At 58.5% G+C, this 14824-nt stretch overlaps 1 protein-coding gene across 1 annotated transcript in view; it reads right to left on the bottom strand.

Annotated features, from left to right (window-relative positions):
• Positions 1 to 14824, bottom strand: part of PRKCB (protein kinase C beta) — a 90652-nt gene that overhangs the window by 16186 nt on the left and 59642 nt on the right. The window contains exons 10-15 of the mRNA XM_041490300.1: positions 9512 to 9685; positions 5244 to 5335; positions 4051 to 4113; positions 2441 to 2579; positions 502 to 582; positions 155 to 262 (exon numbers count right to left, since the gene is read on the bottom strand). Coding sequence (XP_041346234.1) covers positions 155 to 262; positions 502 to 582; positions 2441 to 2579; positions 4051 to 4113; positions 5244 to 5335; positions 9512 to 9685 — 657 coding nt within the window. The remainder of the gene's footprint in view (positions 1 to 154; positions 263 to 501; positions 583 to 2440; positions 2580 to 4050; positions 4114 to 5243; positions 5336 to 9511; positions 9686 to 14824) is intronic.

The raw sequence follows: 14824 nt of genomic DNA, 5'->3' as shown, positions 1-14824 counted from the left end.
TGCACGAGCTGTGGCTTTAGCCCTGGCGGGCACAGGCACCAGAGCCCAAGGGTGCCAGACCCTGGCCATGCTGGGAGCAGTGGGTGGGCTGGACCCCAGGGCTGTCACTCCCCAGCCTCCCCCAGCCCAGCAGAAGACCCAGGCCAGCCCTTACCCCTTTGCAGATGGCCACGGCCTCCTTGGACATGGACTTGGGGTAGGCGACGTTGTGCTCCATGATGGACTGGAAGAGCTCGTCTTCATCCTCTCCCTCAAAGGGGGCCTGGAGCCAAGCAGACACAGCTTCAGGGGCCTTCCTGGATCCCAAAGCTCCTGGGGCTGCTCTGCTCCTTGGCCTGGAGCCAGCCCCGGGCGTGCCACACAGTGACACAGTCCTGTCCCTGCAGTCCCCAGAGCGTCACCCCAGCTCAGGGAGCTGCGCACCCACGTGCCGAGCGTGGGAGATCCCACAGCAGCCCGTGCTCACAACGGACCCAGCCCAGAGGAGACAAACTCAATCACCTGGCCAGCCAGCATCTCATAGAGCAGCACTCCGAACGCCCACCAATCCACAGACTTCCCGTAGGGCTGGTAGGCAATGATCTGCAAAGGACAGCAGCAACCAAAATTACAGCACAGTAACAGTTCGTACAGCAACAGCAGCGTTACAGCCAGCTCTGACACAGGCAAAGCCAACCCCAGCTGCAGGGGTCAGGGGTACTCCCTGGGACACCCTTCAGCACTGAGACCCCTCCCTGAGGGACCCCGAGTCCCAGCCCTGGCTCCCTACCAGCAGCCTGGGGAATTGGGGTGGGAGCAGCTCACACCTCACAGGCCTTTCAAAGGAAAAGGCTTTTAAAAGAAATCCCCTGCCCGTGCTGTCCCCCACTGCTGGTTTGGGAAGGTCACAGCCCGGTGGGTGACACAGGCTGGTGGGTGACAGAGCCCTGCAGGTGACACAGCCCTGCAGGTGACACAGCCTGGTGGGTGACAGAGCCCAGTGGGTGACAGAGCCCTGCAGGTGACACAGCCCTGCAGGTGACACAGCCTGGTGGGTGACAGAGCTCTGCAGGTGACACAGGTGACGAGCAGCTTTGTTCAGAGGGAATCACACACAGCCCTGTGCAGGCTGTCCCTGTCACCTGCTGCCCTGCTGGGAGCAGCAAAAGGCCCAGAAATGGGTCAAGCAAACGGCAGGACAGTTTTGCCCTGCAGCCACACGTTGCAGCTCGCTGAAGGAGCAGGCACAGAGCAGCAGAAGGGCCCAGGCTGGAGCGTGGCCATGGCACCACGGCCACACAGCCTCACTGCTGCTCCCCGGGCAGTGGATCCTCTCTGGGACCCACGGGCAGCAGGCTTTAGTGCCTTTCCTGGGTGCCAAAGTGATTTGCATCCTAATTTCCCATTTGCCGTTCTTCTTTTGGAAAAAGACAAATTAAAGCAAGGAGAAGAAAATAAGAGTTAACGTGAAAACACTTGGGCAAACACATGGAGAGCTGGTCATTTGTCCTGCTTTGAAGGAACATTAATCACCCACAGTCACAAGCTCTGCACCAACACCACCAGAATTAATCCTGGTGGGATGAGGGATGGAGCACACGTTGGATCCAATAATGGGAAACCTCACTGGGTGCAGCACACACACTGTGGTTTAGCACACAAGTGCACTGATGTCCTAGCAAAGAGAGTCTCTTTCTCTGAAACATTTAATTGAATAAATATTAACTTCACCATTGCTAATTCAGCAGAGTGACAAGAGTTCAGAGGGATACTTTTAAGAGAAGGGAAGACACATTTGAGAATAATTACTCTGAATTTCACAAGTCTGGCATTAAACTGTGCCCATACAGCACTTCATGGCAGTGTCATGTGTGACTCTGTCACGTCACTAATAACTAAATGCAGTCATTTTGTGGGGATCTAAGCCATGGATGGGGAGCCTCTCCCCATCAGACACACGGCCCCTCACTGCAAACAGTGAGCTGGAGAGATCCAAGGATTTCCACTCCACATGGAAATACTGTCCACTGATAACTGCCTGCTTCTCACTGGTCATGTGCTGGAAGCTTCTATCCCACAGAGTGAGGGGCAGAGCTGAACCCCTGGGTTTGTCATTTCCAGGAGCAGGGGAGCAACCTGCAGAGGGTCTGAGCATGCCAAGGACAGAACAGGCACAGGATGGACGTGGGAAAACCCCCAGTGAGGAAATCCCACCGCAGGGAGAGCAGGATGTGCTGCTCTTCGAGGTGGAAGCAGCGCACAGCACGACAGGGAGGCAGACAAAGCATCCCTGCTCCCTGAGGGGGACGTGGGGACGCACAGTGCCGAGGGCATGACCTTTGCAGGCTGATGGTGGACTCCTGAAGGCCCCTGTTTCAGCTGGAGAGCTGCCCAAAGCCAGGGGAGCCCAGGCGAGGAGCAGAGGGAGCGCGGGGAGCATCGGCCGCCACGCCGTCCGTACCTCGGGCGCGATGTAGTCTGGGGTGCCACAGAAGGTCTTGGTGGTCACCCCGTCCCAGATGTTCTCCTTGCACATGCCAAAGTCGGCGATCTTTATGTGCCCCTCGCTGTCCAGCATGACATTGTCCAGCTTCAGGTCCCTGCAGGGCGAGAGCAGACCGTGGCACACAACGGCAGCCCTGCTGCGGCTGCGCCCCGCCCGCGTCTCACACCCCTTGTAGGAAAACGTTTGGGGAAACGAGTGAAAATTACTCAGAGATCTGTCAGGATGGAGTGTTGATGTTGCTTTTAACCCACAGGAATGCTGTGCTGGGCACAGTGCTTTGAAGTGTGCGATGGAAAGCACTCATCTGGCAGGAGACCGATTTAATTGATTTTTTTCTTTCACTCCTGTGAAAATCAAAGTGCACTTGGAGCTCTCACGATGGAGAAGCACCTACTCAGCACAAGTACCTGCCTCACCTGTGCTCTGCCCCCCTGAAATACAAACCAGCTGTGTTTCCCTCTGCTCCTGAGCCCCAGAATACCTGTTTGTGGTACCCAGCCCCCAGGAGCTCTGCTCCTCTGGAGAGGTGGATCCAACCACAGATCCCTGGATCTGAATCCCAGCCTCCAGCCACCACTCCAGAGGTGGATGCTGCAGCCTCAAGGACACCTCTGTAGCAAACACTGGGTATTTTGGTGCAGTTTATACATTCTGGCTGGGTTCAAGGCTGTATTTTCTAATTATCATGTCAGTGCTCAGAACCCTGACAGGCCAAAGGCAGACGGACCTGAGCTGGGATTCGGATTCCGAGGAAGGAAGGAAGCAGAGCCACTGGGGACCAACAGACCTAGAATCTCTCTGCAGCAGCTGATGGTAAGAATCAGCCCTCACGTCAAGTTTGTTCCACTTCTTTCATCTTTAGCATCTCCTGACTCCAGCAGCACTGCTGGCATCTCCCTTTACAGAGCTCTTAATGGTGTCTGACACTCATCAGGATGCTCTGCTCCACCCTGCGCTCTGGGAACTCTCCCAGGCAGGGAAGAGCAGTGAACGCTGGTTTCAGAGCTAAACCAGCAGCCTGTGAGCCTGGTCCTGCACGTGGCAGGGACCCAGCTACCTCTGGGTGCTGGAATCGTATTGGGAATGGCAGAGAAGCCTCTGAGGCAGAAGTGACAGGGTGGCACAGCAGAGCTGGGAACACGCCGCTGGTAAGCGCTGGCTCCAGTGGCCATGGTAAGAGAGCAGGGCCCTGCAGCCAAACTCGGGCTTGGAGCTGCTCCAGGCTGCCAGGAGCATTTGTGCTGTGTGGAGAGGGACACATGGAACAGGGGCAGCTGCCTTCCCATGAACAGGGGTAAAGCAGGAGCTCCTCCCAAACCAGGGGCACCCTGCAGCTCCCAGCTCCCTTTTGGGACACATCACGTGTGGATGGCTCAGGGATCCCACAGGTCCTTTCCAGCCTTAAGGATGCTGTTATACTGCCTGTGGCTATCTGCCAGACCCCGTCCATGGCACGGGCAGGGGGCTGGGGGCAGAGCAGGACCCTGGGGCAGCGCTCTGCCCACGGCTCCGGCTCTTGGTGGAGCTCAGGGGAGGGAGGGAAGGGGAGGAACGAGCTCACCTACCGATAAATGATGCCTTTGCTCTGCAGGAAGAAGAGCCCGATGGCTATTTCTGCTGCGTAGAATCTGAAAGAGGAGGTTTAAAAGGAAGACTGATAATTGCAGGAGATCAATGAAAACCTTGCCAACAGGGTGGCAGCGAAGGAAACGCGCCAGGCAGGTGTGACTGAAGGACAAGGCAGCCAGGGCAGGGAAATTCCAGAGGAGGATCACCGGGGCTGATCCGAGGCAGCCTGAGCTGGCAGCAGGCAGCAATGCCACCGGGCTGCTGGGGGCTGTCACTTCTGCTTGCACAAATGAAGCAAGAGCTGGACCCACGGCTGCTCCTCACGACATGCCGGCAGCACGGCTCGGAGTCATCCCTGCTCTGGGGCCAGCAGGTACTGCCACATGCCCTTGGGCATATTCTGGGTCTCAGGGCTCCCAAACACCAGTTCAGCCCTGCTCTGGGGGCCAGCAGGTACTGCCACATGCCCTTGGGCATATTCTGGGTCTCAGGGCTCCCAAACACCGGTTCAGCCCTTCTCTGGGGGCCAGCAGGTACTGCCACATGCCCTTGGGCATATTCTGGGTCTCAGGGCTCCCAAACACCAGTTCAGCCCTGCTCCCAGGGCCAGCAGGTACTGCCACATGCCCTTGGGCATATTCTGGGTCTGAGCACTCCCAAACACCAGTTCAGCCCTGCTCTGGGGGCCGGCAGGTACTGCCACATGCCCTTGGGCATATTCTGGTCTGAGCACTCCCAGACACCAGCTCAGCCCACCAGGCTGTGCTCAGCGTTTGTGGGTTTTCTGTGAGCATCTGAAGGCTCTCAGGAACACATCCTGCTCTGCCCAGCTCTCAAGGAACAGGAGCCAAGAGCCCCCAGTTAACACTTGTCTTGGCCACCCTGGCAGAGGAGCCCAAACCCAACATCCCTGTCGTCCCCTGGGAAAGGACCAGGCAGAGCAGAGGCCTGGTGTCTCCCAGGAAGCTCCACACCTCCCTGCCTTGTGCCCTTACCTACCCAAATTTATCTATTTCACTCCATTGCTCACAGGTACAATGTACCCCAAGGGTGAGGTGGAGGCACCAGCATCAGACAAAGAGTTCTTGTGCATCTTCCCATTCCTGATTTCTGCCCAGGAGCTCTGTTGGCAGCCCCTGACACAGGTGCACCCACACCTAGCCCAAAGGTGCCAAAGCACTGCACTTACACAGCGTGGGGCTCCTTGAACCTCCCGACCTGCTGGATCTGGTACATCAAGTCCCCACCGTTCACGTACTCCATCACAAAGTACAGGCGGTCCTGGAGGAACAGAGCAGGCCATGAGCAACAGGATTATCAGAGTCTGCAGGGCTCAGAGACAGGAACAAGGGACTGGAGCTCTGTAATTCCAGGCACACACAGCCATCATCCCTGCCCTCCCCAGGGGCTGCTGTCCATACTAGCCCATAAGCACTAAATCCTTGGGAATGCCCAGGCCTGGAGCTCTGCTCTCTGCACACAGATCCACTGGAGAAGGCAAGCGGGGGCATCCCTGGACCAGAGGTTTTTCACTTCCCAGGAGTACATTTGCTCTTCCTGACAGAAGCCATTTCCAGAGCTGCTCTGCAGGTCCCTGCTGGCATTTCCCCAGGCTCTCCACGGCTTCAGCCAGGGGATGCAGGGCAGACAGGAGCAGTTCCCAAGGGGACCAAACTCCATCCACGGCCACCAGGACTCGGCCAGGCCCCAGGAGGGGCGTGTGACCCTGCCAGCCCCCTGCCAGGATGGCAGTGCTGGGGGTGCACAGCTCGCAGGGGAGGCAGGAGGGGGCTGCTCCCCTCTCCTCACTCCTTCCAGCCCGCTCTCAGGGGTCCCTCTGGCCAGGTTCCCATGGGGTTAAGGGGGTCCAGAGGAGGCCATGGAGCTGCTCCAGGGCTGCAGCCAGCCTGGGAGAGCTGGGGGTGCTCACCTGGGCAGGAGGAGGCTCCAGGGAGAGCTCAGAGCCCCTTGCAGGGCCTGAAGGGGCTCCAGGAGAGCTGCAGAGGGACTGGGGACAAGGTCTGCAGTGCCATGGGCCCTCCATGCACGAGCCCAGTGACAACCCAGGCTGCCCCATGCCACCCACAGAGGGCAGGAGGGACACAGAGGCTGGAGCACTGCGGGAGCTGCAGGTTGGCAGCGTTACGTAATAAAAAACTCCTCGTTGCTCATTTCCTCCTTAAATCAACCTTGCCCTGCTTTGCAGACAGGAAGGACAGGGAGCCCTCAGGAGATGCAGCTGGAGCACTGCCATACCCAGGGGTATGGGAGAAACTGGGGGCAGCACCCACAGGGCATTTCCCAGCCCACCCAGAGCAATGGGGCTCAGCACCCTCAGGGCATTTCCCAGCCTGGCAGTGCCCACCCAGAGCAAACCCTCAGGACATTTCCCAGCCTGGCAGTGCCCACCCAGAGGAGCTGGGCTCAGCACCCACAGGACAATTCCCAGCCTGGCAGTGCCCACCCAGGAGCAATGGGGCTCAGCATCCGCAGGACATTTCCCAGCCTGGCAGTGCCCACCCAGAGGATCTTGGCTCAGCACCTACAGGACATTTCCTAGCCTGGCAGTGCCCACCCAGAGCAAACCCTCAGGACATTTCCCAGCCTGGCAGTGCCCACCCAGAGCAAACCCTCAGGACATTTCCCAGCCTGGCAGTGCCCACCCAGAGCAAACCCTCAGGACATTTCCCAGCCTGGCAGTGCCCACCCAGAGCAAACCCTCAGGACATTTCCCAGCCTGGCAGTGCCCACCCAGAGCAAACCCTCAGGACATTTCCCAGCCTGGCAGTGCCCACCCAGAGCAAACCCTCAGGACATTTCCCAGCCTGGCAGTGCCCACCCAGAGCAAACCCTCAGGACATTTCCCAGCCTGGCAGTGCCCACCCAGAGCAAACCCTCAGGACATTTCCCAGCCTGGCAGTGCCCACCCAGAGCAAACCCTCAGGACATTTCCCAGCCTGGCAGTGCCCACCCAGAGCAAACCCTCAGGACATTTCCCAGCCTGGCAGTGCCCACCCAGAGCAAACCCTCAGGACATTTCCCAGCCTGGCAGTGCCCACCCAGAGCAAACCCTCAGGACATTTCCCAGCCTGGCAGTGCCCACCCAGAGCAAACCCTCAGGACATTTCCCAGCCTGGCAGTGCCCACCCAGAGCAAACCCTCAGGACATTTCCCAGCCTGGCAGTGCCCACCCAGAGCAAACCCTCAGGACATTTCCCAGCCTGGCAGTGCCCACCCAGAGGACCTTGGCTCAGCAGCTGCTGCCCCAGCACAGCCCCCGGCTGTGGGGCAGCCCCAGCGGATGGGACACAGAGTACAGGGGCGATGGGGCTGTGTGTAGCACATGTGGCACCGATGGGATGGAGCGGGGAATTCGGCTTTTCAGCAGCCTGGGGACTCGGGAGCAGCCCCTGAGAGGACAGCCCTGGCCAGCCCCGTGGGGAGCCACGTGTGGCAATGTCACCTTGAGCAGGCACCGCCACGGCAGAGCGGAGCAGCGCCGGGCTGGGCTGCAGCTGCCTCCTAAATATATCGATCTGCTTCAGGGAGGAAGAACATTAAAAAGACGGGCTCTTGAAGCAGCCAGCTGAGCTCTAAAAGCGGGAGCTGAGCCCTCCTCCTCTGGGTGGGGAAGGGAGCTGGTGCCCAGCAGAGCCGTGCCGTGACTAAGGCAGGCAGATGGCACGGCTGCCCACGGGGACGGGCACCGAGCTGTCCTGGCTCTGCCCGTGCCACCAAGGCTGGCCAAGGCTGGAGCATCCAACCCGCTGAGCAGCACGCAGGTGGAAATGCACTGCAGAGCCTGGCACGGAGCTGGTGACACTCCCCTGTCCCCGGGCAGCCAGGGTGGCACTGCCAGGGCTTCTGTCAGTGCCCTTCTAATCCACTGCTCCATCCCCTGCCTGGCTGCACGCTGGGAACAGGAGGCAGAGCCAGAACAGCCATGCTCCCATCCACCCCATGCTAGATATTAGGGAGAAATTCCTCCCTGGGAGAGTGGGCAGGCCCTGGCACAGGGTGCCCAGAGCAGCTGGGGCTGCCCCTGGATCCCTGGCAGTGCCCAAGGCCAGGCTGGATGGGGCTTGGGGCACCCTGGGACATTGGGAGGTGTCCCCGCCCATGGATGATGTTCAAGGTCCCTTCCAACCCAAACCATTCCAGGATTGTGTGATTTATCACCTCAGTGTGGCTGTGGCTGCTGTGCCCTTCACTGCCATGCCCCAGAGGTCACAGCAAAGGCACAGCTCACCTGGGGACAGCCAGGGACCCCCCTCACCCCCTCCCAGAGCTCTGAGCTGGGGCCTTTCAGATCCCCCAGCACTGGCACCTCTCCCCCTCCAGCCCCAGGCAGGAGCTCTCTCCTTGCTCATCTTCCCTGTTTCTTCAGGAGGCAGATTTGGGGCTTTTCTCTCTCCCAGAGCTGCTGAGCCAACAGCCCCAGTGGAGAATTGTGCTCTGGCCTGTGCTCCCAGAAATCAAAGTGCTTTGTGCCAGCGTTTGATAATACAGCCTGCTATACATTTTGATTACATTACAAATACGATTACTATTAAGCCACTATAGGTCTGCCAGGAATAATCCCGCGCTGACTCACTTCAGATGCCAGGGAGATGCTGTGTGAAGGAGCTGCTCCTGCCACATTCTGATTGCTGTGCTGCAAAGCCGGGCTGCAGGCTTTAAATACACCCGATGTGTTTGGTAAATGAAATTTCTGGGACAATATTAAAATGTAATCCTCCTGGAAAGCATTGTCATCGTTCTAAAGGACTCTGCTGATTCCCTCTGCTGGCTCCCGCTGACGTGCACCTGGACATTCCCATTCACTGCTCGAGGGCCGGGCAGGGATTGTACTGAAGGTCCCCCGTCCCCCTCTCCATCCTGACTCATACAAACCCAACCACACACCCGTGGAAAAGTGGATTTCCTGCAGTTTGGATTAGGTCTCTCCCTTTGCTCGGGGCTCTGATCAGAGGAATGAGTCCTGGGGAAAAGTGCAGCACTTGCTACTGAGCCATAAGGGACATTGTGGGCTGGGGGCTCCTGAGGGGCTGGGAAGCCACCTCTGATGTCACCAGCAGCTCCCTGCTGAACACATCTCAGGCTGCAGCTGCTGTACATGGCACTCTCATGTCACACACTCGTTTTGGTCCTGGAGGCACTTGTGCCTCACACCAGTGAAGGTGTGAGGCTGCCGAGGCAGAGCACACACAGCTGCTTTGGCAAGTGCAGTGATGTACGGAGAATATGAAACCTGGAATGGTTTGGGGTGGAAGGGACCTTAAATCCCATCCAGTACCACCCCTGCCATGGGCAGGGACACCTTCCACTGTCCCAGGCTGCTCCAAGCCTGGCCTTGGACACCATTCCAACCCACTTCCCAGAGTGTCAGGCTCCCGGTGCTCAGGGTGCCCAGCCCAGCACGCCCTGGGTGGGCCCAGCTGTGGCAGCAGCCCTTACCATGGTCTGGAAGCAGGAGTGGAGCTGGGTGAGGAAGGGAGGCTTCCCCGAGAGCGCCAGCACGCGCTTCTCCACCATGGTGCACTCCACGTCGTCGTCCTGGATCACCACGTCCTTCTTCAGGATCTTGACGGCGTACAGCTCGTCCGTGCCCTTCCTCTCTGCCAGCATCACCTGCACGAGGCACAGCACAGCGTGGAAGCACAGGTCTGCAGAGCCCTGAGCTGAAACAGCCCCGGCTGCGGCTCACCCTGCGGCTGCCAAACCACACACAGCTGCCAGGGCTGCTCCCAAAAGCAGTCAGGGACTCTCAGTCCAAGGGCTAACACATCTCCTCCCTCACGGCCTCCAGGAGCCCAGCCCAAGGGGTTTGATGGTACCTGAGCCCAGCTCACCCTCCAGCACCCCTCACCCCCGAGTCAGGGGCACCCTCAGAGTGTCACCAGCCCTGGGGAGGGTGGCAAGAGGCTGAACACAGAGTCCAGCAGATTACAAGGTGGGAAATACTTGAAGTGGAAAAGAGTTAGTCTCTAGTGAATAGCAAGAAAAACCCCCATGATTTTCTCTGTCTCCAGAGCAGTGAGCAAACCCCACCCCGTGCTGGTTCATCACCCAGCCAAGGCCCTCTCAGCCAGGAGAACCCACCCAACCTCCCGTTTCCAGCCAGTGCCACCCATGTGCAGGCTCATTTATTGCACAAAATGGGATTCACTGCTTCTGCTGGTGCAAATCCCTCGGGTTAATCCCATCAGCCCAGCGAGGCTCCCCTGCCTGACCCAGCACACTCCATCAGCCTAAGCTGCTCCTTGGGCTGCCAGCAAATAAAGCCACTCTGAAAGCAAGCTTTGGTTCCCATTTTCCCTCCCTCACTGTCTCATGGCCTCAGATTGGAGCTCTGGGTGGAAATGAATTGCTCTTCATTTGAAGGAGCTGGCAGAAATCCTGCAGTGGCATCAGGAACAGCAGCTCAGGGGTTTGGGGAATGAATTATGTGAAGTCAACATCGATAGGGTGGGACTGAAATGCGCTTCAGGCTGGGGCAGATGGGCAGAGGACACAGGAACGGGTCTCAGGGTGACCTCAGAGGCACCAGGGACAGCAGAATTAACCTCTTGTGTTCCACAGGCTGCCCAGGCAGTGGGGCAGTCCCCTGGAGGGGTTTCAGATGGGCAGATGTGGCTCTTGGGGACAGCTGGTGGCAGTGCTGGGGCTGCACTCAGAGGGCCCAGAGGGATTTCCAAGCTCAGTGACCCTGTGATTCCATTGTGGGACACAGCCCAGGGAGCAGGGAGGACGAGGCAGGGGACACAGCCTGAGGGGCGAGGTCTTTGGTGCCACCCACTTGTTTGGGTACAGGGAACAGGGAACAGGGCACAGGGCACAGGGAACAGGGCACAGGGAACAGGGCAAAGGGCACAGGGAACAGAGCACAGGGAACAGGGCACAGGGCACAGGGAACAAGGAACAGGGCACAGCCCTTTGTGAGCAGCTCTGGCACGTTCCTGGCTCCTGGGGGAGCCTGGCTGTCCTTGCCATGCTGTTTGTCAGGATTAGCTGGGACTGGCACTGGGGCTCCTCAGTGCCAAGCTCTCTGGAGAAGGCTCTGGCATTGCCATTGCCATGGGTGGGGCAGGGCTGCAGCTGGCTCATCCCACAGCAGGGCTGAGCCCTGGCTGTGTCAGGGACTTGGGGATGGGATTTATTCACCTGCTGATCTTTGAAGAGCCCTGGGTACCCAGAGCAGCTTCTTGTGATGCTGGGATGGAACCCAGCAAGGCTCAGGCCCTGGCACCAGCTGGGGCTGCCCTTGGATCCCTGGCAGTGCCCAGGCCAGGCTGGACAGGGCTTGGGGCACCCTGGGGCAGTGGGAGGTGTCCCTGCCATGGCAGGGTGGCACTGGGTGATCTCTAAGGTCTCTTCAGATGTGGCACTTGGGGACAGCTGGTGGCAGTGCTGGGGCTGCACTCACAGGTCCCAGAGGGCTTTCCAAGCTCAGTGACCCTGTGATTCCATTGTGGGACACAGCCCAGGGAGCAGGGAGGACGAGGCAGGGGACACAGCCTGAGGGGCGAGGTCTTTGGTGCCACCCACTTGTTTGGGTACAGGGAACAGGGAACAGGGCACAGGGCACAGGGAACAGGGCACAGGGAACAGGGCAAAGGGCACAGGGAACAGAGCACAGGGAACAGGGAATGGGGCACAGGGAACAGAGCACAGGGAACAAGAAAACAGGGCACAGCCCTTTGTGAGCAGCTCTGGCACGTTCCTGGCTCCTGGGGGAGCCTGGCTGTCCTTGCCATGCTGTTTGTCAGGATTAGCTGGGACTGGCACTGGGGCTCCTCAGTGCCAAGCTCTCTGGAGAAGGCTCTGGCATTGCCATTGCCATGGGTGGGGCAGGGCTGCAGCTGGCTCATCCCACGGCAGGGCTGAGCCCTGGCTGTGTCAGGGACTTGGGGATGGGATTTATTCACCTGCTGATCTTTGAAGAGCCCTGGGTACCCAGAGCAGCTTCTTGTGATGCTGGGATGGAACCCAGCAAGGCTCAGGCCCTGGCACCAGCTGTGGCTGCCCCTGGATCCCTGGCAGTGCCCAGGCCAGGCTGGACAGGGCTTGGGGCACCCTGGGGCAGTGGGAGGTGTCCCTGCCATGGCAGGGTGGCACTGGGTGATCTCTAAGGTCTCTTCCAACCCAAGGCACTCCCTGTTTGTGTGCCAGGGCAGCAGACACAGCTGCCTCACACAGGGCCTGCACCTCTGCCCTCCCCTGTGCTTGTGCCCAAACAGACCTGGTTTGGTTCATTGCCTCCATTTATCCCCAGTTTGCACCAGCTGAGCTTTGCAAGGCACCACACACAGGTGCTAAAACCACAGCTCATTTCTAGCTGATAAAAGCAGAAGTGCTTTGCTCAAAATTGGTGGTAAATAAGTAGTAACCACTCCAGGAACATATTTTGAGGGAAAATTAAACCTGTTAACCTGAGAGTAAGAGCATTATAGACAATATCAGTTACATACAGGCCTGCCTTGCCATCCACAGCCCTGCCAGAGCAGGGAGCCTCTGAGCCTGGCATCTGTGTTTGCCCTGAAGGACCTTGCTGAGGCCGTGGCTCCCACCCTGCTCTGCAGTGACAGCCTGCCTTGGGTACCCCAGCCCAGGAGAACTCCCCCTGCTCTGGAGCCCAGAGCTGCAGCGGCCAAAGGCTCCACCCTGCTCAGCAAACAACACAAACCCCAAAAAGCCTGACAGCTCCAGAGCACGACAGATTGATCAGCTGCAAAAATATGAGCAAGCCACCTAATTTCACTTCCCTCTATTTATAATACAGCAAAGCAAACCCGGGGTGGGCTGTGCCAAGCGCTGCCTCCCTCCGTGGGAGCGTCTCCCCGCCGGTGCCAGCCCCGTGGAGCTGCCACCAGCCACAGTCCCGGGCAGCCCACGGGGACCCCAGAGCTGCAGGGACATCTGTGTGCCGGGGCTGAGCACGCCAAGGCAGGAGCACACAGCCCCACGCCCCTCTTTCCCAAGGCAGATCCATTTCCCACCCCCCAGGCCTGGCTCGGGGGATCTCCATCTGCCAGCGCACTCGCTGGGAAGCAGATTGCATCCCTTTTTGACTTGTTATTGCTGCAGAAAAAAGCTGATATTTAACTTGATTTATTCCTGCAATAGAGAGTATTTGTTTGGGAATGCTCCAGCAATAGGACTGGGGATATTCTGAACGCAGAGAAAGCAAGTTTGTCAAACTCCACCGAGGCTGGCGCGCGGGCACTCCCGACCCTGCACAGCCCGGCCTGCAGAGCAAATGCTGAGCAGCTGGTGCCAAAGGGTTAATGGAGACAGACAGAGGCTCACTCAAACAGTGACTGCAGTCCAAGAGCTCTCCCAGCCAGCAGGGACTGGCAGCAGGCAGCCAGGCACAGGAGCAGTGCCAGCCCTGGAGAGGGAAGGACACGGTGCCAGCCCTGGAGAGGGATGGCAGCGCCATGGACACAAGCAGCTGCCGGGCACACCAGGGGCTGGGCTGTTCTCCCTGCTCCAGGCACCTCCGCCTGGCTCCTCCCGAACATCTGGCACCTCTGGTGGGCACCTCTGGCGGGGACAGCGCGGTGGCACCTGGGTGTCCCCGTGCCGGGATGCCCAGGGATGCCTGGGGAAGGGCAGGCACACGTGAGGGCGAGGCTGCATCTAGCCGGAGAAACCAACGTGCTGTTTTAATTAGCGCTAATTAGCATATTTATGACATTCTGTTCCAGGGAACAGTTTCTGTCGCACACTCCCTTATGTAAGCCGAGCCGGCTGAGCAGTTTGCTGGCGTTCCTCAGGTTTCGGGGGAGAAGGCGGCGGGGACACGGCACAAGCACAGAGCCCCCAGGTGCTTGGAAGGGACGAGGGGCTGCGAGGGAGGGGACGGGGGACATTTCTGCGTGACAGCAGCACGGGGCTCTCCTGCAGCCCGGGGTACCACACAGAGCTCTGGGGACCCCCAGGACCTCCCCATTCCCTGCCTGTCACTCCCATGGAGCTCTGAGCTCTCCTCCTCTGCAGAGGGAGAAAAAGCCCTGGAGAAGGGAGCTCCCGAAGGCCCAGTGCCAGCTGGAAGGAAGGGATGCTCCTGCTTCACCCTGCGCTCAGGGGAGCATCCCTGCACACCCTCCTCATCCCCGCTACCTGCCCGAGTAACGAGCCCGCAGGCACAGCGATATTGCCTGCAATTAAGGCAAGTCGCTAATGAGAGTGGGGCTGGGCCAGCCCTCGCAGCAGCAAACACCGCACCCAGCTCCTGCACAGCCCCAGCCTCCCTGGAGCACTGGGAGCCCGAATGGAAACCAAGAGAGCTGGCAAGACCCCAGGAAAAACGAAGGCTCCAAGTCACATAATTACCAGGAGAATGAAATTCTGCCACCGCTCACAACCGGTCTGGGAAGTTAATTAAAATGTTCCCGTGTATTGTAATTATTAGAGAAGAAGAAAACCCCAACCAAATTAAAAAAAAAAAAAAAAAAAAAAAAAAATTTTAAAAAAACACGTGGCCCCCTCCTAGCTGGTCCCCTGCTTCCCAAAAGGATGGATTTTGTGGTGGTCTCATCAGACATCGCTGGTGTTCCCTGCTGGATCCCAGCAGCGTGGCACCAGTGCTCCCAGTCGCCCTGGCAGTGCCCAGTGCAGGCACCAGGGGTGGCTCACTGTGAAAAATGTGTATTTTATGATTGGCTTTTTGCAAGTATTAAAATGAATATTGTATGGGTCATGTTAGAAAGTTATGCTGTATTAATTTTCTTAAGTATTAAATTAGCTATTAAATACTGTTTTAGG

This window comes from Pyrgilauda ruficollis, unplaced genomic scaffold (genome assembly GCF_017590135.1).
Source record: "Pyrgilauda ruficollis isolate IOZ18807 unplaced genomic scaffold, ASM1759013v1 scaffold122, whole genome shotgun sequence".
NCBI lineage: Eukaryota > Metazoa > Chordata > Aves > Passeriformes > Passeridae > Pyrgilauda > Pyrgilauda ruficollis.
The sequence above is the reverse complement of the archived record's forward strand: the minus strand, read 5'-3'. Positions and strand labels throughout refer to the sequence as shown.